The sequence below is a fragment of the Pleurodeles waltl genome, chromosome 6, assembly GCF_031143425.1.
Source record: "Pleurodeles waltl isolate 20211129_DDA chromosome 6, aPleWal1.hap1.20221129, whole genome shotgun sequence".
NCBI lineage: Eukaryota > Metazoa > Chordata > Amphibia > Caudata > Salamandridae > Pleurodeles > Pleurodeles waltl.
The window spans coordinates 251260606-251287579 of NC_090445.1; the positions used below are offsets into that span (position 1 = coordinate 251260606).

Genomic DNA, 26974 nt, shown 5'->3' on the forward strand with positions numbered 1-26974 from the left:
CACTGGAGGCAAGTACAGAAGGATACCAACTTGGTGTTACTAATATGCAGCATCGGTTTATTCTGACAAGATTAAGATTGGGAATAGTGCATCATTTAGTAGCATTTCCTAGTATGAGGTCTTGTCCTCACAAGACATCCAGTTGTCCCTGTGATGGGATAAGTAAACAAAGCACTTTGCGATTTTGCAAGTCTTATGAACATCTTAGAATTTTTTTTTTTTATCCTAAACCTCTTTTTAGGAAATACAGTAAAATAACTTATCTGGTGGCACTGGAATTTTTAACACTTAATACACGTGTTATAGGGTGGCATTATTTATTTTAAATACCATACAAGTCAGGAAAAGTCTTGTTTTATCTCTGGTGAATCTGGATAAGTGCAATAAACTAGCTTTTTATTATTCCTTTTTATCAATTGTTACTTTGATTTTTGGGTGCGGTGGGGGGGGCGGGACCTGTGTTAATATTATATATTTATGTTTTTATTATGGTCAGCTAGTATCTGTATTATGAATTAGGATAGGATTGTGTTAAAAATGTGTTTATATTTATGTACTTTGTCTATTTTGTATTGGCCAAATAAAGTTTTTGATGATTCAATCACACAAAAGGTGACGGTAGGAATGCTTTCATCTGGGCAGCATTTCTACCCATCATTTCCCACCTTATGCAAATAAGTACTGACGCTACTTCTTATGGGAACCGTTTATCCCAAACTGCCAGGCAAGGCCCTCTCCAAAAGGGAACACAAGCAACCCCAGAGGGCCACTGCCAATCAGACTATTTCAAAGCATTCCTACCGTCACCTTCAATGTGGTTGATGTCATAAGAATTCAGGGGAATGCCCAGACAAGGGTCATTGCTCGCTGTGCCTTAGGATTCATGCAGCCCTAACAATGCTGAAACTGGTCTCGGGTTGCATGTGTTCCCTTCTGGAGAGGGCCTCCTCTGGCAGTTTGGGATTGCCTGTTACCATGGAGCGCCAGTTAGTACTCATTTGCATAAAGCAGGCATTTAGAGTGGCACAATGGGAGAAAAACGATGGGTTGGACTGCTACCATGAGGGATTGCAGGTGGGTATGTGTTTGCAAGCATTCCTCCCCTCACCTTGTGTGATTGTTGGGTCAGCCAGTAGCTACCACAAAGCTTGCAGTGGTTATCTATGCACAAACCAACCCACAAAGCAGCTGAATATACAAAGTAAACCAGACGTGACAAAATAACCAAGAAAGCATCTTTACATATAATTTTCCATTCAGCATGTGCGTTCAAGATATTCTCAGTAAACAGAGCGTCAGTCAAATCTTAAGAAAAAGTTGTACTAAGTTAGAATTAACGTTGACCTTCATTGCTGACAAAGCTGATAACATTTCTCACAGGAGACCCGGTTAACTCGCTCTGCAGTCATTCACAAACAGAAGTATCTAATAGTACAAATGCAAATCTTGCACAAAGCAAGGCTTAAAGAAGGATCAGTTCCTAGGAATAAAGGTGGAAATAGGCACACGAACCGTGAGGTGATTTAGAAGGGCTGTGGTCTAGTATATAAGGCAGCAGAACGAAGGACAATGACAGACAGCAGGAAATGCTTCTGCAGTAACATACCATATCAACCAAAGGTAACAGAGGGTGTGTGTGTGTGTGTGTGTATATATGGTGAGGGACAGGGCGAGCTGGTAAGAAACCTAACTGCGTGGATACGTAATACAGCGCCTGTAGCACGGTTTCACACAGACAGCTGCTGACTAATGTTACCTATTTTTACTTAGTCCATAATTCAATTCACGTCTTTTCTTCAAAATGCTCCTATTAAAATACATTTAAAAGTAAACTAAGATTTTGTACAGGCAAGTTCCCTGGTGAAGGAATTTATTCTTGGGCTTCATGCACAAGCCAGAATCAAAAACTCTTCAAGAAATAATCCTCCAAGAAATTAAGAAAAGTTAAAAAAGCTACGGTCATGTTAACATTCAGAAAAGTAGGAAACGCACAACACATTCGCAGTTAAGTCAGACAACATCAAACAAAGAGAAACAAATGAAAAAAAGCAACGTTTTGAAAGCTCAGAATAACCAGACTAAAGTAGCCGCCTTCTGGAAGAAGGCAACATGACCTCCCAAAAAAACATAAGAAAGCAGTATTCAAAGCAACCCGAGAGCTCAATATTTCAGCAGCTATACTCAAATCAGAACAAGCAAAGCCCTCCACGGGAAAAACTCAGCAAAGTTCCACATGGCTACACAAACGTATGTAGGAAAATACTCAACTAAGACAAAGCATTAAATAATGGTGCAATTTAGCTAGTTTTACTTGCTACGGCTATTATTTTCAGGTGGCTGCCTGCTTCAATTCGGCAAATTCTACTTTGTCTCCAAACAGGCCTTAACCTCAAACTAAGATTAATTCCACCCCCTCAACACGTCTGATTACTCTTCCTTTAATTACTTCCTCAGGTTACACCTAAACCAGTCTTTAGCCCCACATCTCTATACGTAACCCCATTCCTCATAATTACATGCAGCGCTAGCCCCCTAGTCTTTCGATGAGTTGAAGCTAACTGTGAGCTTATATTAAAAACACCGTGTGCGATTATAAATGAAAGAACACTTTTGCACATAATTTATGTAGTTAAGTGATTACATAGTTTTGGTTATCTTACTGGAAATCCAGGTATAAGCAGAGAGATTTAAGTAGCTGTCCTGTTGGTGGTATTAAACCAATGTGCCTTAACACTTTACAAATCATTCACTGGCTGCCACCTTATTCTTTCTTTTCACGTCACGCTCCTGACAAGTTAGAGCGAGACCACAAAGTGGCCCAGCCCTGTCTGTTGAACCCTTATAAAACCCCATTCTGGTCTCACCCCTGTCCCCTTGTGCATCGAGGCACTATACCATGGAGGAAACCAGTCCACCTACGGTGGCCCTTACTGCAAAAATCTGCACACCAATTATTTCATAAGTGCACTATTAGAGCTTTGTTCCCTCTATCTCGCCCATCCTAGAGGCGATCTGGTCAGCTGCACTGCTGTTGCAATAAGTTCACATCCTGAATAGAACGTCAATGGTATGTAAATGTCGCCTTCAAATCATCTTTGTCTCTCCTCAACTTTATAGGTCAATGTTCTTGGCTCAATCTTCACAAAATGTCTGGTGTAGACCATGGGCCACAGTTTAAGTCACCCAATGGCTGCTCTCTGCAATTCTTGGTTTTCATTTCATGGTTTGATTCCAAAAATTCAAGGTATGGAAAATATTTATGGCCTAAAGAACAAAATCCGCTCCTACAGCTCAGGTGCTAATGCACTGCAAAATATTTTCACGTCTGTGGCTTGCTGTGACAGGCCGGTGACTACTCATGACTATAAGGCCTGTTGTGAAGATTATGCTCAATTACTCTTTTAGTTCATGTGGTAACTAGGCTGGCACTGGTGCAGTGATGCTTACCCAAAAATGCCTGTGCATGATCCGTGATGAAACTTTGGATCATCTGGTTGAAATAATTCTATAAAGTAGTAGTCTGTTGACAAACAAGTCAGAGAACATAGGCGGCCACGTTATTAAGAGAGATCTTTCAAAAAGATTTTTAAGAAAGTCTTCCAGCACTAACCTATTTTCAGAAACAAACACCAACATTCTGCAAACTGCAAAGTATGTTAACTTCGCAAGCAAAGCTACGATTTCGCACTTTTTCAGTTTAGATATAGCAGCCCTTTTCAGCAACAAACATGCTTGCTCTAATAAATTACACTGTTCAAGTGGCGTTTTAATCATCTCAGGGCACCGGAGCTCTTCGATCTTTCGACGCGGTGTTGAATCTAACTACGCCGATCCCGAACGCAACAATACCGACGAAAATCTTCCGAAATTAGCTATCTTTCTGTTCCGAAACTCGGAGCGACAGGAACACGTCCGAACCCGATGGCGGAAAAAAAACAATCGAAGATGGAGTCGACGCCCATGCGCAATGGAGACAAAAGGAGGAGTCACTCGGTCCCGTGACTCGAAAGACTTCTTCGAAGAAAAACAACTTGTAACACTCCGGCCCAACACCAGATGGCGAGCTATGCAAAACATGCGTATCTACAGCGACAGATGCCATCGAACCAATAATTATCGTCTTTCGTGAAGACTGAATATTTCGGATCCAGTCAATACCCTATTCTAGATCTGGCATTGTTAACAGACCAAGCTTTAAAATAAGTTAAATTCTAATCCAATTTAGCTAGATTGAACTGTAGAGTTGCACGGCTCTGGAGCTCTGTTGAGTACAAATGGCAGCAATGTGCTAAAAGCTTAATGCAACATTTTTATCTTGTAATCTACTAAATCATGACATCATACGTGTCCTAACTTTAAAATTTCATTGTTAAATGCTGCTCGAAGATAATAACGAATTTGTCACATTCAAAATAATAGACTTGCTTGCCCCGATTAACCATCGGGAGGCTATTGATTTCAAGATAAATTGCAGCGAGTTACTAATTAGCATAACAGAATTCAAGACAACTTGCTGGATCTCTGGTGTCAGCAGGGCAATTTAATGGCTCTTTACCCATGAGCAGTCATTTTCATCATCACTTGTTTCACATGATATCCACACTTACCTACAGTCTAAACTTCTTCTACTATCACTCTTTCCTGGATTGGTCTTGTGTAGCCTCGCATATGGCATTAATGGGATGCGGGAAACCATCATGCCTATATTTTCTCCACTGTCCTCACTGTCAGACTGGCCCTTGCCGTAGCAGCAAACTTGTTGCATTACTGCTCGTACTCTTGTTGCCTGGAACACGCTTGCGTTGTATTATAATTGTTTCTCCTAGGAAGACCTTTTCCCCCTGTGGTTTAGGTGTTGATTTTTCCATGTTTACAGAGAAATCCAGTCTCTAAAGCGTTTCTATCACTGTTCAGATGCGGTCTAAGGAACTGGAAACAAGAGTTCGCCTTCACCAGCCAGTCTAGGTAGGGATGCACACGTGTTCCCTTTCTTCGTATATGCACTGCTACGGCCGCTAAGCATTTTGTAAATACTTTGGGTGCTGATTTTATTCCAGATGGTAGTATCCTGAATCAGTAGTGTGTTCTGTATATTACAAAGCATAGAAACGTGTTGCGTCTGTAGTTAATTAGGATGTGCAAGCAGATGTCCTTCATATCTACAGTTGCCAAGTATTCTACTTCCCTGACTAGCAGAATGACTTCTTGCAACCTTGTCATCTTGAATGTTTGCGTTTTTTAGCTTATTTAAGAAGCAGAGGTCTAATACTGGTTGCAGTAACTTGTCTAGTTTTGGAACGAGGACGTTTTTTGAGTAGTTTCCTTGGTTGACTTATTTTGCGGGTACTCTTTCTATTGACTGTTTCTGCAACAGCTCTTTCATCTCCTTATGTAGATATGACTTTTCCTTGCCCATTTATGTTCTTTCTTTACATCCTACATGAACAGCAAAATAAAGTTAGCCTGGATTTCATTTCTGAACCCTGACAGCCAAGCATGTCTCCTCACTGTTGGGCCTGACACCAGTTGTCTGCTTGCTGTGTCAACATCATCTACTGCTAATTTTAAACATATGTTGGCAATATTCTCGACTTCCTCCTCATGTTTTTCCCCACTCTATTATTCTGGCAGGAGCGTATGGAGTTCTCCCAACTCTCCCCAGTGCTGGTGGACATATCTGTTGAGTAGGGCATTAGAGTTGGTGATGCACCACTATGTAGCAGCTCCCCTTTAGAAGTCGTCCCCACCATTTCCATTCTAATATTTTCAGTATAATGGGGTGGCCCTGCTGAAATTGGCACGTTGGCTCTTTCTTGGTGGTGTGGTCACAATGATGGAGTCCATAGTTCTGTTTTCCCAGATACATGTCAGGTCCCCCGAGGAGTGTTTGTACTTTTTTCTACTCTTCGAGGCGTTTCCCTACATTCACAATGTCAGGGAGCATTGGTAGATACTGGCATTTGTTTTGAGGGGAGTAGCATTTTGAGTACGAAGCCTGTCTGGATGCCATATTGGTTTGCTGCTTTCTTTATGACCATGTTATTCATGGCGATGTCCTAGATGAATATGCGTCTACTCCCGCTTCTGTTGAGTGCCTCGAGATCTTGCCATTTTTGTTCCATGTCTTGGAATGCATCCTGGCTTTCTAGGTCCTTCTCTTTAAAGAAGAGTTTCTGTTCTTTGTCTTCTTGAGTCAGAGGGGGTAGTGGTCGTTCCAAGTCCAACGTATGTCTGTCCCCCTCCCCCAATCTCCGCCTCAAACCACCTGTTTATCTTTATCGCCCGCTCTCTGACTTCAAGTCCGCTCGGTGAACTCATTTTCTGAGTCAGTATTTCGTCTTGCATTTTCTTTGGCCTCTCGACCATAGTCGTCCTTCAGCACAGTTTACTTTTCTGAGAATCATTCTCCTGCAGTGTCCTTGGTATTTCGACCTCGACTTGCCTTCGGGTGTTTCGGCACTTAGGCAGTTTTTGGTGTTGGAGTCTAATGTTCTTGGCTCAGTTGACCCTTGCTTTTTTATCATTATGTGTCAGCGCTTTTCTATTTCGCTTGTGCTCTCGTACAATGTCGACTGTACCTTTTTCAGTGTCTGAGCCTTCTTATTCGGCGATGTCCTCTTTCTCGCTCGAAAAGCCAAGGACTCTAACAATGGATTTTCCTTCTGTACCACCATAGCGTAGTGTACCTGTCTTTCTCAATAGCTCTCTGCCTCTTAGGTTTGAACCTGGTGCACAACTTGCAGCCCTCTGTCTTGTGGTCTCAGTAGACAAAGGTTTCTCGCCTGGTGGTTGTCCCTCTGTGCAAAATTATGTTTTTATTCCAGGCAGAACCTAAAGGGTGTGTTTTTCCATCTCCCCCAGCACAGGGGCCCCTTGGCTATGCATTCTTTGACCTCCTCCCGCTGGTTCCCCCATATGCAACATCACACAATAAAATGATGGATGGAGTGTTGAAACTTTTCAAACAATCACCCCCAGTCAGAGACAGGGTTTAATCCAGTATGGGTTTAATCCATCATTATTTTGCTCGCCATGTCACCCTAGTTTGGACCCAGCCATATACAAATCAATCTTGACCCTGTTCCCCTTGGGAACAGTCCAGCCTGAACTGCCAAGCCAGGACCCGCGTACCCCCATCTGAAAAACAACCCCTCCCCCTTTCTCAACCCTAAAACATACCCCGCCCTGTCCTAAAAACTACCCTGACCCCCCCACCCGAACCCTAAAACCTACCCCACTGTCCTTAAAACGACCCCAATCTCCCCCTCAGCCCCGAACCTGAAAATCTACCCCACCCTAAAAACTACCCTGACCCAACTGCCCGGCCTATACCCTAAAACCTACCCCACTCTGTCCTAAATACCCTCCCCGCCCCCAGCCCCACTTACCCGGCCCACTGCATTCCTCTCCTGGCAGTCACGCTGTATTTCTTAACCACACATATGCATGGTGCCTTAATGCATTTCTGTGGTTCTGGCACATGCGTGGTACAGGCAAGCGTGGTACGCTTGAGTGGTTACAGCCTGCATGGTTACGGACGCATAGGAAAAGTTGTTTCTCCAAGAAACAAGCATCCTGGGACTGGTTTCGGGGTATCACCCCTCATCAGCCAGGCTTGCTTGAATCCAGTGAAACACCGGGGGGGGGGGGGGGGGGGGGTAATCGTCCACTGCTGGACTGAGGATTGACTCATGTTAAGGCATTTTAACCACTGCTGCCTACACCTTCCGTTTGAAACCTAACACTCAGCCAGGCATGCCTCTTGACTGTGGTCCCTGTGTACTGTCAGTTTGTTGTGTCCGCATCATTCAAGCATGTGTTGTTTATTGGGTTTCCCTCCTGTACCAATACCTTCCCACCCTCTTCTGATATTGCTCACATAGGTATTGGAGACGAGTCTTCATCACTACCCACTGTTGGCGGGCATACGTATTTAGCAGAGCGTTGCAGTTTTCCGTTGGATAGCTGCAGAGCACTCCATTTTCTTGCCAATTAGGTTTGTCTGTTGGCTCTTTCTACCTGGGGGTGGACCAATAGATGCTGGTTAGTTAGCCCTCATGTGGGCTGTGGACATATTAACGGGAGACAGCAACCACTGACCACCCACCCCACCCCTCCAATGTGGGCAGGGCACATTGTGGAGCGGCTATTTTCTCTCCACAAGTGGATTAACAGACTTTAGGGTGGAATGCTGTCTAAAAGCTTCACCCTTCCCTGATCTAATACACTTGGAAACATTGGGAGGAATGGCTTTTTTGTTAAAAGGGTAGCATGGTGCCAAGCAGAAGCAGGCTTCCCTTTGTCATTCTTCCAGTTTGATGTGCCTTTCACCACAGCATTGTGCACAGATGCTGTTCAATAGTGAAGGCCTACAGACGTGTATGTTCACCTCCTCTTCTGGCGACGGTTTTGATGTAGGGTTTCCGGCGATCCTCGATGTTCCTGTGTGTTAGGTTTTCCTTATTGTTGAAAAGGTTTCAGTATTTTAAAATTTTTAAACTGCAAAAGCTTCTTCTCCATTCCATCCCAGAGCTTAATCAGCTGCATCCAAACCCAATGGTGTAAAATATAATCTGAGGATGGCAATCACGCAATGGAGCTTCCGGGGTGCACGTCGGATGACAGAACTCAACAACGCATTCTTTAAAAAAAAAATAAAAGTAGAGACAATTTCGGAACCATTACATGGAGAATAATGCATACCACATGAATACAGGAAGATGAACGCTGCAAAAATGTTGTTGCCCAAGTTCCCTCTATAGAATATCAAGTGCACAAACTGGCTATCTCAGCCAATCTGCTGCATACCAGAAGACTATCGCAATAGTAATTGATTAATGGATTTTTTTTTATAAATACATTTAAAAAAATTAATAAATTGAAAAGTGCTGCAGAGAAGACTACTTTCATGCTCTCCTATAATCTCATGGGGCAAGAATATTATCACATTAAGGCAGCCAAAAAGCTTGACAAATTCACAAAGCAACAAAGTGGAGGCTAATCCCACTATTCAACCTTTTTCTGTCACGAATAGAACTCATGCTATAAGTTTCACATAAGAATGTGGAACCACTGGAAGTCATCGGGCCTTCTTAGCTGCTGCTGAGGAGATTTGGAGGGGGTAGAGGCAGAGGTGCAGGTTTGGTCTTTTCGTTGAAGCTCCTAAGTTTAGACTAGGGCTTCCTCTAAGCAAGGAAGCAGCTGACAGAAGCTTTGCAGTGAAAGGAGGTTATAGCTTGAAGTCTGATAAATCTTAGTCAGCAAACACGAAATTACTAATCTGGCTGGTGTTGCCTGCATATCATTAATATGTCCATGCACTCTTTATGGGTGGTGGAGAGCTCTACCAGATTCTGCCCATAGAACAAGAAGGTGATTTACTTTTCTGTTTTCTACTGGCAGTGTGACAGTGACCCGCTGCACGCCCAACCAACACTTCTCCAAACAAAGACTGGCAAATATTTTGCCATGGCACTTAAAGGTTGGGACCACAATAAACAACACCTACAGTCATTAAGCTCTATTTTCATCAGCATGTTTCTAGAGTTAATAGAGCAGGTCTACTGGATCCCATCACTAGCACTGAGGTAGACGTGTTCTCCCTCTCTGGTCAAGGCTGTGGCAAAACACCAAAAAACCTAATTTGGTGGTGAGACTTAACCTGCTAGGTAAGCAAAGGTGCTGTTTGTTTCTGAAGCACAATATAGCACACAATGCACAAACGTTCACTAGAGGACTGTTCCCTAGACAGGAGATGCTGAAGCTACTGTTCACGACTGCAGAAAGCAGTAATATGAACGACTAAAATGGAGCACTGCAATATTAGCTTCTCGAGCTAAAAGGACAGTAAGAAAAAAATGAAAAACTGTTTATATAAGCAGAAAAAAATGAAAGTCAAAATCGATGAAGGGAAAGGAAGAATCTCCAAACAGTGTATATCCACATATGTGGTACCAGCATGGGCAAAGCTGTATCGAAGAGCTATAGGAGTGACTCCCAGTACCATCACAAGGTAGCGGGATACCTCGAGGATGAAAATGGGAGAGCAATGATGTAGGAGCAAGTATACATAACAAAAACTGGGCAAAGGAAAGCCACTATGGTGAGCACGCAGTTGTATTATCTTTTTAAGGGAGAGGAAATTGGTTTTATATTACAAACACCCCAGGTGGATTGGAGTAAAACGCCAACTGCCTGTAAAGAAAATCAACCATCTTTTTACAATACATTTCCTTTTATTGTTTGACGCCCAACTTTACAAGTAGTGGCTCATTAGTTGCCTTCTGCACATCACTGGATTATTTCAGGCTTTTTAACAAGTAGGATAAAGGTATTAGCGAATCACGCCAGAAAAATTGCTGATTGCGCGCAGCCACTGTTAGTTTAGGATCCCTGAACAGCACAGCTCTCCTTTGGATCATTGAGACCGCATACAGGCAAGTATCTTAAAACATCAAAATCAAAAGTCAGAAATGCATTAAACCCATATACTGTTAAATAGTATGATGTCTCCACCAACAAAACCCAAATAAGTTCACACTTCAGAGCTTTTAGACATCATACATGCAAATTTGGAAAAAGCGTTCAGTCTTTCGCTTACCTTGTTTGCACGAATCTGCTTGTAAATATCAGTCTGTTGTCGGATCCGATATTCCAAATCTGAAACGTGTGCTTGGAGCCAGTTCCAGCGGCTCACAATAGCAGCGCGATCCACTGCCCACTGCCAGTCTGGTCGCCGAGTCCTGGTTTATAGAAAGCGTTGTTTAAGGTCTGAGAATAGGCACAGGCACAGATAAGTGCATTGAATCTACTCAAATGACCGTCAGACTACGCTTGGCAAGTTGCCCTGTGCTTATTTATTAAGAAATATATTTAAAAATCAACAGCATAAACACATTATATGTAAAGGTAGCAACAACACCTTCTAAAACGTTCACCCGCCTAAACAAGGCCTTCAAGAAAGTGAAAATAATGGAAGCAGGTGAGCAGCACAGATGATACTTGACTGAAGCCAAAGTATCTGCGTGAAAAGTACGTATTGAATGTAACAATACAAAGGGTTTCCAGTTTTAGCATCCACACACTAAGGGGGGGAAAAACTCCCATAAGCTTCTATGTGACTTGCATAAAGCCAGTATAGGCCTTTGTTTAAGTTACTAACAAAAGAATGAGGAAAGTCTGTAGACCGCACACATGCAGGTCAGAGCGTTAACGGCCCCACCAAGGCACAGCACTCAACTACTCACTGCAGTCTTCTGGGGGATTTGGCAGTCTGCCAAAACATAGGAATCCATAGAGCCACATGCTGATCTGTTTATATCCCCATACATACATTTTCCAGGTGACTATAGTGGCTCCAGCACTGACGAGCAACATGGATGCACGCATGAGGTGCATACATAGGGAATATTCAGCTGCCATCCTTATGAGACACAGACTGGGATATAGGATCCTTACTGATAAGTAAATCAGTTTAAGATTCATCAGAACTAAAAACACCCAAAGTGTAATTCAGTCTAATGACTTCAGTCAAAAACATATTTTCAGTCTTCAACCACTATTTAAAATACAACTTCATCCTACCAGATCAAAGCCCCTTCCATGAACCTTCTAACCAAAAGGATATGCAGGCAGATTCTAGAAAAGACAAGCATCCAAGTTTGTTGAGTTGGATTTCCGGAGTTATTTTAACTAATTTTTGCAAACACTCCGCTGTTTGACAGCGGTACCTCTAAAGCAGGTCCCACTGTCAAACAGAGCTTTCATCTCTGTCCCCTCATGCAGGAGACAGATGAAATGCTTCAGCAAGCAGGGAGCTGCTGTTAAAGAATAAAAATAAACGTAGAAATTGATTGAAGAAAAAAAAAAAAAAAAAGGGTACAGGGACGTTATATTTAGGTTCAGAATTTAACTGTACAAAACCATAGAAATTCAGTAGCTATAGTTCGAGTTCTCTCAAGTAACTATAACTTGTGCCCTAAGGTAACTAACTCGCGCCTACATCATGCACAGCTAAATATTCCACATATTATATCATTGATGACATCTACTCCATCTTTCATATTATCACTGCAACATTTGCAATCAAATTATTGATGAGAACTGTGCATTGCGAGGGCGCAAGTTATAGTTACCTTAGGGCCCGAGTTATATTTACCTGAGCCTAACTATAGCAACCCGGTAACCTTTGTTTTTTTCAGTGAATATATTACCTAGTGGTGGTCACCAATAAGTAGTTATAGTTAGGACCTACTTTCTATAGAAAAAGCATTGTTTTTTTTTACTTGCCAATATCTCTGGCACCGGTTGACAAATCTTCACAAGTTTTTTTAAACCAATGTGACGCTCACGTGAGCTTCTGTCTGGAAAGTTTCAGGGTGATTTGTCTATCGGGGGCAGAGAAAAGAAAAGGGAGGGGTGAGAGAATTAGGGTTGGGGGGGGAGGGGGTGTCTCAAAACACTTTTTCCCATTTGTTTTTCCATAGACATTTTGAACAGCGATAGTGCCCGAACCACTGGACGGAAATGTACCAATTTTGGCATAAAGGTAACTCTTGGTCCAGAAAGCACCCTTTATTTTGATTTTTTCAATATGGTGTAAATCTGTTCAGTAGTTTTATAGAAATTAAATAAAATCAAATTTTGTATATATAGGGATGAGAACGCTCTGCGAACACACTCAAGCTTGTGCTGAGAGCTGATTGGCTGCCAACACTTCAACAAGGAAGTGTTGGCAGCCATGTTGGGACTTCGCTTCAACTGAGTCCCTGAAATAAAGATGAAATAAAGAAAGACGGGGCCAGGGTAGGGTAGGGACACCCCACCCCCCTCACCCCATGAGCAGATAAAAAGCATTAAAAAAAACAAATTGGCATGAGGCCGTGGCAGATCCACTAAAATGATCTTAAAAACAAACAAGTGCAGGCTCCCATGCTTCTTTTAGTGAAGACACCAATTGGGCCAAATCCTGGGGGCCCCAGGGGACCACCACCCTGGTCCCACACCTTATGATGTGTGTGCCTGGGGGCCACCACCTCCCCAAAGCTATTGATGTTGGAGGCAGCCAGCTGGTGCTGGGGTGCCCTTCCCAAAGACACAGCTTTTTGCTGCGACTTGGCAAGAGCTAGCTCAGAACTCCCACCAAGTTACAGCAAGCACACTGCTCACACTCAGGGAGAGCTGTCAAACAGCTCTCACTCAGTATGAGAGGAGGTTTCCTCTGTTTCCCTGCCTGCAGAGATGCAGGCAGGGAAACAGAGGGAACATTGCCTTCAGAGAGGGAGCTGCTTTAGCAGCTCTGTGACAGCAATGCCAGCTCCCACAGGAGGTGGGGAGCTGGCTGAGACCACAGGGGCCTTCAGGCTCTCCCCGCAGTCCCCAACATTGTCACTGTGTGCCTAGGGGGCACCCAGGGCACATGGTCAGGCTCTGGGGGATGGGGTCCCTGGGGCAGAGATCAGCCTGCGGAGAGAACCGCATCTGAAATTTGAAGAAAAAAAATAATTCACTTAAAAAAAGATTTTTTTTTTTTTTTTTTAAACACACCAAAGGTTTCGGTGACATAGATAGGCTCACATTTTTAATGTACCAAACCATAGAAATTCACCCGTTATAGAGTTCTCAAGTAACTAACTCGTGCCCACACCACGCACTGCTAATTACCCCATAAGTTACGGCACTCATGACATCTTTGATAACATCATTGATAATATCAATATAATATTTGCAGGAAATTATTTGAATAAAACTGTGCATGGCAAGGGTGCCAGTTACAGTTTACTTAGGGCACAAGTTAGTAACTTGAGATAACTATAATGGGTACATTTCTATGGTTTGGTATGTTTGATGAATTAAGAGGTTGTAACGGAGTGTGCCATGCAAGCCAACAAATGGTAAGCAGGCGAGCTTCAAATCCTTTTTGTTAACAACATTGTCTCTCAAGCAAGACGCATGCGCTAGCACATGCTCTCCCTCTCTCATCCTTAAAAAAAAAAAATACCAGCGGCAGACATTTAATAGCCTGCACTCTTTCATTACCTCCTTGCCAGCACACACAACATGAAACAAGGATATGTCAAATCTTTATTTTGATCTTTCAAATGTGTAATGAAAGTGGTTGACAACATGCTTTTTTAGGTCTCGCCTACACAGGATATTTGCCGGTTCGGAGAAATGCATTTTTTACTATTCAGTGGGATTGTAACAGGCCAGCAGCACACCATTAGTTGTTTTCTTTGTCACTCATCTGCAATCTGTGTATTGCTTAGCTCCCATAGGTTTCTCTTACTTTCTTGTCTTTACTCCTACCTGGAGCATGGCTCAACTAAATGTGTTCTTCCTTGTCTTTGTTCTTCGTATGCCTTTTACAATGCAATATATATAAAATATATATTTAAAAATAATTTAACAGTATTTTTTCTGGATCTGCAATTAGCTTGCCTACTTTTTACTAGGCATACAGCTTTTTTATGTTGCTTTTACCCAATTTACCATTTCTATTAATGCTCGAGTTACTAACAACTGAACAAAAATACTATTCTATACCACTTCACTCCAAGCCACTATGCACCACTGTATACCCTCTATACCACTGATTCACTCTGGGTGATGCCAATCTACTTCATATTAATCTACTTTGTACTATTCTACTCCACTCTACACTACTGTGCCATTCCATGCCACTCTCCTCTCTGCCACTAAATTACCATGCTGAACAGCAGCCACATGGCTAAAGGACATCGGCAAAGCCAATAACTCTCGCACAGGCATGAGTTATTGGCTTTGCCAGTGCTTGTTTTAACAGCTACTACAATTCAAATATCTAAGATATGCCCTAACACCATGCCAGCAGCTTAAGTAGTTTTTGTTTTTTAAATGGTGGCTGATAGGCCTGGTCCAAGGCAGATTGACAAAAAAGCAGAAAACCAAAGAATGGAAGGTGTTCAAATTACTCAATCTTCCAAGGATCAATACCATTCAATTTGCAGTTTATTTTGACTTATGAAAACCATTCAAATAAAAAAATATATATTTATTTTGCAAATGAAATAAAAACTGGTTACAAATTTACTGTGAATAAACGTACAAGAAAATAACTTATCTTCTTTGATATACTAGCATCATAATTGTAAGTAAGCTTTTCATATTAGCCAGAATTTGTTAAACATTAACTTCTTTGTTTTGCAACAAGTTAGTTCAAATAAGGCTGTCTTGATTGCAGATAACAAATACCTTACCATGCTAACGTACTCCCTCTACAGTCAATAGGACACCAAAAATGAAAACGGGTATTGGCAATTCTGAATAGCTTCTGCAAAGTCTGAAGTTAAGCGCATTATCATTAAGGCCTTACCACAAACTCTCAACCTCTAGTACTTGAAGCAACCAGAAAAGGAAAGGAAACACACATAGCTACCAGTACCAAATTAATTTATCTTCCAGATGGAGGGATGCAAACCACCATTGTTTTTTAAATTATTTTAACATTTTAGTCCCAAGATTATATTTAATGGGGGACATGGCCTGGCGGTCACCATGATGGCTGCTCACTAAGCGGGCTCCTGCAAGCTCGCAACATAAACCCCACCATCGGACATTAATCTGTGCGCATCCAGCACTGGGTGTGCCCCTGAAGACTTTGGCACCTGATGTGCCCATGGAGGATTGCACTGAGGCAGGCCTCTCCCCTTAGACAGCGGCAGAGGGCAGGAGAGGCCCAGGGCTTATAGGTCCGAAAGGGAAGCAGTATGTCCCTGGACTCAGTGAATTGGGAGGAGGTGGCCCCAGCAGAGGCAGCAATGAGGAGAGAGTGGGTCGACAGTGCCAACGGTGATGGCGGGACAGGCCGAGGGCAGCGCACAGTGCAGTGACTATCATGCAGCCTGTCCGCTCGTACAGCGGAGACGTAAGCACATCCCGGCCGTCTTGGAAAGAAACATCTGGCACTGAGTGGAGCGGGAGTCCCAGGTGAGGTGGAGGTGACCCTCCCAGAGGATAGAGTTGGTGAAGGGCCCCCATATGGACACTTGGTGACAGTGGTGAGCAGGGGGAGACTGTTGCTGTCGGTCCCCCCCACACCCTTTGTTTCCTCTAGGAATAAGTTGCATATACCTCGATGTGTCGGGCATTCTAGACAGCGCTCCCAGGGAAACATGCGTGGCAACAGGGTTTGGGGGCATAGGGGGTTGGGTGGGCGACTGGCGTACCACATCTCCCCTGGTTGCCCAACTCTTGGGGTGGTGCAGTGCCCGGGACCTCGATGAGCAATGAGAGACACCGCCCCTCAAAAATCATTGGATATTGCCGGATCAGCAAGAAGTAAGTGAGACGATGAAATCTAAAGGAACAGGCCTGATCCAATCCAATACAATGTACAAATATGCAACAACCAAATAGTCAGTGGTGCTGCCGAGTGGGACGACGGATGAACCCGGGGCGTCGGAGCCATCATAACAGCGATTCAGGACCTGAAAACCTCCCCGGAGCCCAAACTAGATGCAGTAACCATTGATGTCTGCTGCAGGCCGATCTACAGAAGATGTCAATAAAGTCACATCAGCGGAATCGCATATCAACCTGCTGCAGTCTACGTCCAAGAAGTTGGAAGAGCAGATCCAGTGCCTCACTCGTCGGCGGGAGCTTATGGCCACAAGACTCAAAGACCAGGAGGGACGGGTGAGAAAGAATAATCTCCGAGTGCTTAGGGTCCAGGAGGGACCTAGTGCGAACCTTTTTCTGAAGGACTCAATAGTTAATACCCTCCGCTCGAAGCATCTGTTGAAGTTCTTTTCTACAGAACGGACGCATAGGGCACCTGTACCGCTGCTGAAGCTGGGGGCCTGCCAAGGACAGTCATTGTCAGGGTGTTCTACTATCGCCATCGAGACGCCATCCTACAAGTGGCCCGCTCGCACTGAGACAATACATACGAAAATGCCACAACCAGTTTTTCCCCCAGATTTTACATTCGAGGTGCAGCTAAAACATTGCAGCTTCGATGAGGTCAAAAAGATGCTGCACTCCAAAGACATTAAGTACATGATGCTCTTCCCGGCGCGACTGTGGCTGCTGGCAGAGGGACAGTCATGGCACTTCAATACACCTTCGGAGGCCTGGGGCTGTGCTGAGGGCTGGCATACCCCCTCAGCCCCAAAGAGGAGCTGTGTTGTGGAAACTCTGGAGAGCATGCTGGAGGAACTGCCGCCCAAGTCGGTAATGGATTCGGCCAAGACAGAAAATTGACTCTGGTCGTCAAATTGAGTACTGGCTCTAATTTGGGGCCAGCGCAATCAGTGAGGCAGTGTGAAGGTGATGTGCCTTGGGCGAGACAAGATACCACTCAACACAGTTTTGCATGACCGGGCACCCCGGGGCAGGGGAAAGCATTACTGCTGATCAATGTGCTGAAACGGGGAGAATAGTTTAAACTGACTGTGGGTTGGGAAAGGAAATAACCAACCTACCTGGATGGTTAACCTAAAATGCATAACAGGGTATTGTGTACTTGGGACAGCAAGTCAACTTATCTGGTGATGCCAGCCAATCCTTAACTGGTTAAATGGTTCAGCTCGGGCAACAGGCACTCTCCAAGTTTGAGGGGCAATCTTATGCCTACCGTGCAGGGTAGCAGGAAGGGGGGAGTTTGGAGGGAATTGTTGTTTGAAGTTGTTCAAATGTTGAACAAATGTTTAAAGTGTAAATGCTCAGCGATGTCATTTCCTCCTGGTCAGGGATGTATGGAGGTCAGATGGGGCTAGGAGCGAGGAGGTTGTCTTGGGTTGAGATTAGGTGATGCAATTGTTATTGCAATAGAATGTCCCTACACAACTCTGAGGTGAAGGTCAGGACCTGGAAAGTCAATGGCCTTGGTAACATGATCAAACGTACCATAGTCCTTCAGTACATCCGTAGACACTCACCAAACTGTCTTACTGCAGGAAACCCATCAAAAGGGTAACCGAAACAGGGCATTATACCAAACGGGATACTCCCTCCTAGCACATTCCAGCTTTACCACCAACTCCAGGGGTGTTGGTATTTTGGTTAGGTCAGCAGTCCCGTACGCACCAGGTATGACATGGGCAGACCCACACAGCAGATTTATGGCACAGACATGCACTTCTGAGGGTCAGACGATTAATCTCTGCTTCATATATGTGCCGCAAAGGCTCCACGCGGGCACCTTTCAGGTGACTGCTGAGGTCTTGTTTGCGTTTCTTACGGGAACACTTGTATTGGGTGGGGATATGAATGATGCACTGGACCCTGAGAGGGACAGGCTTTCTGGAACCAGGGGGGAGGACTGAGGTGGGCCCACTCAAAGTGTTTGTGGACGCTCTGGGGCTAGTAGACTTGTGGCATGAACACTACCTGATGGATAAACAATATACCTATTTTTCACACGCACATAATAGTAATTCCCGTCTGGACTACATATTCAATCAGTCTACACAGACAGATCATTTTCATTGGGCGGACTATGTGCCACAGGGCTTCCAATCCCCAGCAGCAGTCACACAGATGGGTCCTGGACCGGGGCAGACGCTGCTGCACAGGACAGACCCCTGGTACTTGAAAGATAGATCCTTCCAAGACAAGCAGCTGGAACAGACGACCCAATACTTCTGAGAAACCGAAGGAACAGTTGCCTCACAATGCATTCTCTGGGAAGCCTTCAAGGCGGTCCTGCGTGGTCATACACAGGCCTCGATTGTTGGCATAAGGAAAGAGTGCATTCTGCAATGCCCAGCTATAAACAGACAGTACTTCAGCCTCTAAAGTGGCAATGAGTTTGGGGCAGCATAGCCCAGGTCAGAGCCATTTGAGCTGATGTTACTGATCGAAGAGCCAGGTCTTGAGGAGTCTTCTGAAGGTGAGTAGGTCCTGGGTCCGTCGTAGGTTGGTAGGGAGCGTGTTCCAGGTTTTGGCGGCGAGGTATGAGAAGGATCTGCCGCCTGAGGTTTTTCGTTGGATGCGGGGGACGACGGCGAGGGCGAGGTTTGCGGAGCTGACGGGTGGGGGTGTAGAAGCGGAGTCTGTTGTTCAGGTAGGTTGGTCCGGTATCGTGGAGTGCTTTGTGAGCGTGGGTGAGAAGCTTGAAAGTGATCCTCTTGTCCACGGGGAGCCAGTGAAGGTTTCTCAAGTGGTGGGAGATGTGGTTGCGGCGGGGTACGTCGAGGATCAGCCAGGCGGAGGCGTTTTGGATGCGTTGGAGGCATAGGTCTTTTGCTTGGATGCCTGTGTAGAGTACGTTGCCATAGTCTAGCCTGCTGCTGACGAGGGCCTGTCACCGTTCTTCTTGTTTCTATCGGGATCCACTTGAAGATCCTACAAAGCATGCGGAGTGTGTTGTAGCAAGAAGAGGAGACTGCGTTGACCTATTTAGACATGGTGAGGGAGGAGTCGAGGACGAAGCCCAGGTTGCGTGCGTGATTGGTTGGTGTCGGTGGGGCTCCTAGAGCGGTAGGCCACCAGGAGTCGTCCTAGGATGAGGACCTCTGTCTTGTCCGAATTGAGTTTCAGAAGAGAGGGTGACGCACATTACCCAGGAAGCCATAGGAGATGCTTTTGCCACGTACTATGAACAGCTTTATAAGTCCCCAACGGAGGAGTGTGTGGATCTTTTGAAAGATATCTCCGTTCAGGTTCTCTGATGGGGCTGACTGAGGAGGAGGTTGACAGCGCAATTAGGGAACTCTAGAACAGGAAGGCGACCAGCCCCAACAGATTGCCCATAGAATTATATAAAAATGTGTGGCTAAGGACGTGGCAGGGCACATGCTAAATATGTTCAGGGAAGCCGGAAGGATGGGGATTCTCCCAGTAGACCAAAGAACGGCTACGATCGTGGAGATACCAAAAAATAATAATAGTCCAGGCTCTTGGAGTTCATACCGGCCCATTTCCCTCCTAAATGTGGAGGCCAAGGTATTGGCGAAGGTCTTGGGCAATAGACTTTAAAAAGTTATTACAATTGTGAGCCATCCAGACCAATCTGGATTCATGCCTCACAGAAGTACGAGGCTTAACCTGAGACAGTTGTACAGGGTCATGCATATGACCAGTGCACCTGGCCAAGAAGACTCAGTTTTAACGTCACTGGGTGCACGAATGGCATTTGAACGTATTGAATGGTCGTACATACTCGCTGCTCTCATCCGGATAGGGTTCGGCCCCTCCTTTTGTGGATTAAGCTCTTATACCAGGGTCAGAGGGTGAGAGTGCGGTGAACGGGGTGACTTCCCATCCCTTTGCCATGCAGAAGGGAACGAGGCAGAGGTGCCCTATCTCCCAAATGCTTTGCTGCCCTTGCACTGGAGCCACTAGTGGCCTAGATAAGTCAGGACCCTCTAGTGACATATCCCTGATGGGGAGCAACTTCCTGAGTCTGCACAGTTCGAGGATAGGCTCTTTTCAGAACCCATGCCGACTAAGGTCATCTCCCTGATCTATAAGAAGATACGTACTATCTCTCCTGAGCCCCTGCAGAACCTCCAGGGGAGGGTAAAATTGGACTGATCGAGAACGACTGGATGGAGGCAATTCAAAGCCTCAGGGATATCACCATAAGGGTCTATTTTAGATTAATATAACTCAGAATCCTACACTGGGCATACTACTCGAGGTCACTGCTGCACCAATTGGGGAGGTGTGCATCTGATGGTGTGAAGTGGTGTAGAGTGCAGTGGTGCAGAGTAGTTCAGTGGCATAGAGTGGATTAGCATAGAGTGGTAGAGTAAAGAGCATTGGTGTAACGTGTATTGGTATAGGGTGCAGTGTTGTAGAGTGGTGTCCAGTACAGTGGCATAGAGTAGAATTATGCGGAGTAGTTTGGTGTGGCCTAAACTGGAGTGGTGTAGAGTGCATTGGCAAAGAGTGCAGTTGTGAGGAGTGGCGAAGGATGCATTGGCAGAGTATAGTGGTACAGGGTAGTGTAGAGAGGCATAGCGTGAAGTGGCACAGAGTGGTATAGAGTGCAGTGGTGTAAAGTGGAGTGGTGCAGGGTAGAGAGCAGTGGAGCGGAGTGGCACAGAGTGGAGTATTCATGGTGTGGTAGCATTACGTGGAAAAGAACAAAGTAGTGCCTTAATTACCACAGGAGCAGCGGAGGGGCACTAAGTTGAATCAATCAGTGCTTGGTCCCTGCTCCACGGACGGGAATAGAAATTACATCAGGCTTGCCTTGACGAATAACCAGGCTGTAAAATAGAGTGCCACGCAATCCAACAAACGGTACGCAACAGGCAGACTCCAAGCCCTTTACTGTACACAACAATGTCTTGCAAGCAATAATCATGCGCTAGTGCATGCACTCACAGCTTCAACCCTGATAAAACTATACAGTGCACAAACGAAAACATGTGGAAATTGCATCACCTACTTTACCGATTGATTTTGATCATATTAATATATTTGTTTCCAACACCCAATAACAAAAAGCGTGCTTTATTTGTGCATTCATAATTCTGATGATTTCCGGAATATCTACAGTTTATTTAAATGTTGCTGTGTGATAGGAAAAAAACTTTCCTGCCTCCAGTATCCAGCAAGATTGTCACATAAATCCTTTCACTTTGAAGTTCGAAAAAGAAAAGTAAACAATAGCCCTTGGAAAACCACACCTGACATTTGACCTTGGTCTATGAATGCATTGCAAATATGACAAGACAAGAACAAGACCAAGGCCTGTTAACAGCAAGCTTGTTTGTGGAAGGATACAGAAAATGTAGTTAAGGCAATGGAAGGGACAAACTGAACCTTGAGAGTCTAAAGCAAATAAACACAGCAGATAGTGAGTTACAAACCACAAAACCGTTGTCCAGCTGTCTTTAGCACACCAGACAGCTGGACAACCAAACCAAACATTTGCAATGCAATGGGTCTTGCGTTTGCTTAAGCTAGGGGTATTAGCATTGTAAAAGCCTAACTTGACTTTTCTTGCCACAAATTGAAAATGAAAAGTAAAACTGTTGACATAACTAAGTCAATTCAAAGTGCCACAGCCGCCAGGAGCATGGAGTTATTGACTCTGCATGAATGTCTAGAAAGGATCGCTGCAGGGATGAAAGGCAAACCGAAACCGGGGGAGGGGGTCATCACATGCTGTAATAGGAGGAAGCATGACAGTCTGATGGCCAACAAAAATGTTCACTTGATGAAATTGCCTGGGAGGAAACTCGGCACACAAAGGAGGGACATTTCACAAAATGCACCAATAAAAACGAAGCATTTAAGAAATACACAACAAAGATTGAATACCAAGAGTGGGAGCGGTTAAAAGCCTACAGAGATTAAAACAGGCCAGAACACTAGCGCGCTCGACCCTAAAATAGAATAGGAGTGCAGTAAAGTGGGTGTGAAACAATGCAAATGCTATTTAGTAAGAGTACTGAAAAAAAGTTGAGGTAGCAAGCACTTAGGTGTTACGAGTTGCGTGGCAGCTGAAAGCAAAACAAAAAAATCCTGGCAAAGTATGCACAAGAAACATTGCTTTCTATCTGGGAATGTCTGCTTTTAGATTACTTATACTGGCATTTAGCAAAGAAGCAATCATTAGATTCAAATGACATATTGTAACGTGTGGCTTGGGGTTGCACCCAAGACTAATTACTTAAAACTTAATGAAAGCAAATATAATGAGAGATAAAATCAGAAAGCATGCCAATTTGTCCTGCTACAGACTTTCACATTTTAAATACGGACGAACCAAGCAGTAGAAATATAGTATGCAGATTTGCAGGGAGTAGTTTTAAGGTGACAAAACCAGACCCACTCAGGCCGGTGAAAAAAAAAATATATATATATATATGTACACACACGCATATATATGCGCACACAATTTATAAATATATATAACTATGGAAAAAAAATTGAGTACCCAAGAGCTAGCAAATGTAGAGGAGACTGAAAAGTCCATAAAGAATACTGCGTGTTTATGCTTTTGGTACAACTCGAAGTGGATCCCGAAACAAACTGATGTTGAGTTCACCCTTTAATTTGCAGATGGATATTCCGAAAGCATTGCTAAACGATTTCTAGTTTTTTTTTTAAATGTCTCTAATATATCTGAAACCATAAATAACCCACAGAATGAAAATGTCACTTACCCAGTGTACATCTGTTCGTGGCATCAGTCGCAGTAGATTCGCATGTTCTGCAATAGCTCGCCATCTGGTGTTGGGCCGGAGTGTTACAAGTTGTTTTTCTTCGAAGAAGTCTTTCGAGTCACGGGACCGAGTGACTCCTCCTTTTGTCTCCATTGCACATGGGCGTCGACTCCATCTTCGATTGTTTTTCCCCGCAGAGGGTGAGGTAGGAGTTGAATTGTAGTAATAGTGCCCATGCAATGGAGTGACTAAGTATGCACCTATTTAAGGTTGAGATGACACATATATAAATAATTGAAGGTAACTTCCAAACTGCTACAGGCTCCCGGGGAGGCGGGTGGGCACATGCGAATCTACTGCGACTGATGCCACGAACAGATGTACACTGGGTAAGTGACATTTTCAGTTCGATGGCATCTGTCGCTGTAGATACGCATGTTCTGCATAGACTAGTAAGCAGTTATTTCCCCAAAAGCGGTGGATCAGCCTGTAGGAGTGGAAGTAGTCTGAAATAATGTTCTTAATACAGCTTGACCTACTGTGGCTTGTTGTGCGGATAACACGTCTACACAGTAGTGCTTGGTGAATGTGTGAGGCGTAGACCATGTGGCTGCCTTACATATTTCTTGCATTGGGATGTTTCCTAGAAAGGCCATGGTAGCACCTTTCTTTCTGGTTGAGTGTGCCCTTGGTGTAATGGGCAGCTGTCGTTTAGCTTTAAGGTAGCAGATTTGGATGCATTTAACTATCCATCTGGCTATACCTTGTTTTGAAATTGGGTTTCCTGCATGAGGTTTTTGAAATGCAATAAAGAGTTGTTTAGTCTTTCTGATGTTTTTTGTTCTGTCAATGTAATACATCAATGCTCTTTTGACATCTAATGTATGTAGTGCCCTTTCAGCTACGGTATCTGGCTGTGGAAAGAACACTGGAAGTTCCACTGTTTGATTTAGATGGAACGGTGAAATAACCTTTGGCAAAAATTTAGGATTGGTCCTTAGGACGACTTTATTTTTGTGTAGTTGTATAAAAGGTTCCTGTATTGTAAACGCCTGAATCTCGCTTACTCTTCTTAGGGAAGTAATGGCGATGAGAAATGCCACCTTCCAGGTTAGGAACTGTATGTCGCAGGAGTGCATGGGTTCAAAAGGTGGACCCATAAGTCTAGTTAGGACAACATTTAGGTTCCATGAAGGAACAGGTAGTGTTCTTGGTGGTATAATTCTCCTAAGGCCCTCCATGAATGCTTTAATGACTGGTATCTTATATAGGGAAGTTGAATAGGTAGTCTGCAGGTATGCAGATATTGCTGCAAGGTGTATTTTAATGGAAGAGAAAGCTAGGTTAGATTTTTGTAAGTGAAGCAAGTAACCCACTACATGTTCTGGAGTTGTGTGTAATGGTTGTATTTGATTAATATGGCAGTAGCAAACAAACCTCTTCCATTTACTTGCATAACAGTGCCTGGTGGATGGCCTTCTGGCTTGTTTTATGACTTCCATACATTCTTGGGTAAGTTGTAAGTGCCCGAATTCTAGGATTTCAGGAGCCAGATTGCTAGATTCAGCGATGCTGGATCTGGGTGTCTGATCTTTTGGTTGTGCTGTGTCAACAGATCTGGCCTGTTGGGCAATTTGATGCAGGGTACCACTGATAGGTCTAGCAGCGTTGTGTACCAGGGTTGCCTTGCCCAAGTTGGTGCTATCAATATGAGTTTGAGTTTGCTTTGACTGAGTTTGTTTACCAGGTAAGGAAGGAGAGGGAGAGGAGGAAAAGCGTAAGCAAATATCCCTGACCAGTTCATCCATAGGGCATTGCCTTGGGATTGTTTGTGTGGGTATCTGGATGCGAAGTTTTGGCATTTTGCGTTCTCCCTTGTCGCAAACAAGTCTATCTGAGGTGTTCCCCAGAGTTTGAAATAAGTGTTCAGAATTTGGGGGTGAATTTCCCATTCGTGGACTTGTTGATGATCTCGAGAGAGATTGTCTGCGAGTTGATTTTGGATCCCTGGTATAAACTGTGCTATTAGGCGAATTTGGTTGTGAATTGCCCAATGCCAAATTTTTTGTGCTAGCAGGCTTAACTGCGTGGAGTGCGTCCCCCCCCTGCTTGTTTAGATAATACATTGTTGTCATGTTGTCTGTTTTGACGAGAATGTATTTGTGAACTATTATTGGTTGGAAGGCTTTTAGTGCTTGAAAAACTGCTAGAAGTTCTAGGTGATTGATATGCAGTTTTGTTTGATGTACGTTCCATTGTCCTTGTATGCTGTGTTGATCGAGGTGTGCTCCCCACCCTGTCATGGAAGCATCTGTTGTTATTACGTATTGTGGCACTGGGTCTTGGAAAGGCCGCCCCTTGTTTAAATTTATGTTGTTCCACCACAGAAGCGAGAGGTAAGTTTGGCGGTCTATTAACACCAGATCTAGAAGGTGACCCTGTGCTTGAGACCACTGTGATGCTAGGCATTGTTGTAAGGGCCTCATGTGCAGTCTTGCGTTTGGGACAATGGCTATGCATGAAGACATCATGCCTAGGAGTTGTAATACCATCTTTGCCTGTATCTTTTGTGTTGGATACATGCGTTGTATGATGGTGTTGAAATTTAGAATTCTTTGTGGACTTGGAGTGGCTACTCCCTTTGATGTGTCTATTATGGCTCCTAGGTATTGTTGTACCTTGCGCGGCAGAATGTTGGATTTTGTAAAGTTGACGGTGAACCCGAGTTTGAAGAGGGTTTGTATGATCTGATTTGTGTGATATGAGCACTGTATGAACGAATGGGCCTTGATTAGCCAGTCGTCCAAATATGGGAACACATGTATTTGCTGCCTTCTTATGTGTGCAGCGACTACCGCTAGACATTTGGTAAAGACTCTTGGTGCGGTTGTTAATCCGAAAGGCAGTACCTTGAATTGGTAATGTATTCCTTTGAATACAAACTTTAGGTATTTCCTGTGCGATGGGTGTATTGGTATATGGAAATAAGCATCCTTGAGGTCTAAAGTTGCCATGTAGTCGTGTAGTTTTAGCAATGGCAATACTTCTTGTAGTGTGACCATGTGGAAGTGGTCTGATTTGATGAAAGTGTTCACTACTCTGAGGTCTAGGATTGGTCTCAGTGTTTTGTCCTTCTTTGGTATCAGAAAGTACAGTGAGTAAACTCCTGTGTTTATTTGTGTGTTTGGCACTAATTCGATTGCATTCTTTTGCAATAGTGCCTGCACTTCTATCTCCAGGAGATTGGAATGGTGTGTTGTTAAATTTTGTGCTTTTGGTGGTATGTTTGGAGGGAATTGTAGAAATTCTATGCAATAACCATGTTGGATAATTGCTAGAACCCAAGTGTCTGTAGTGATTTTCTCCCATGCTTTGTAATAATGACCTATTCTTCCCCCCACTGGTGTTGTGTGGAGGGGGTGAGTGACATGTGAGTCACTGTTTAGTAGTAGGGGTTTTGGGGCTTTGAAATCTTCCTCTATTTCTAGGGAATTGCCCTCCTCTATATTGTCCTCGAAAACCTCCTCGAGACTGTCCCTGGTAACTGGACGGTGTGGCTTGTGAGGTGCTGGCTTGTGTGCTTTGACCCCGAAACCCCCCTCGAAAGGGCGTTTTACGGAATGTGCTGTAATTCCCTCTGCTCTGCGGGGAGTAGAGTGCGCCCATGGCTTTGGCAGTGTCCGTATCTTTTTTGAGTTTCTCAATCGCTGTGTCCACTTCTGGACCGAACAGTTCTTTTTCATTAAAAGGCATATTGAGAACTGCTTGTTGAATCTCTGGTTTAAATCCAGACGTTCGGAGCCATGCATGCCTTCTGATAGTTACAGATGTATTAATTGTCCGTGCAGCTGTATCTGCAGCGTCCATGG

The 26974-nt window shown here is 44.2% G+C and overlaps 1 protein-coding gene across 5 annotated transcripts in view; it reads right to left on the minus strand.

Moving 5' to 3' along the window:
* KANSL1 (KAT8 regulatory NSL complex subunit 1) overlaps window positions 1–26974 on the minus strand; it is an 817615-nt gene that overhangs the window by 415730 nt on the left and 374911 nt on the right. For all 5 annotated transcript variants that reach the window (XM_069238046.1, XM_069238047.1, XM_069238049.1 and 2 more), the window contains one exon: window positions 10601–10742. In XM_069238046.1, the coding sequence (XP_069094147.1) occupies window positions 10601–10742 (142 nt within the window). The remainder of the gene's footprint in view (window positions 1–10600; window positions 10743–26974) is intronic.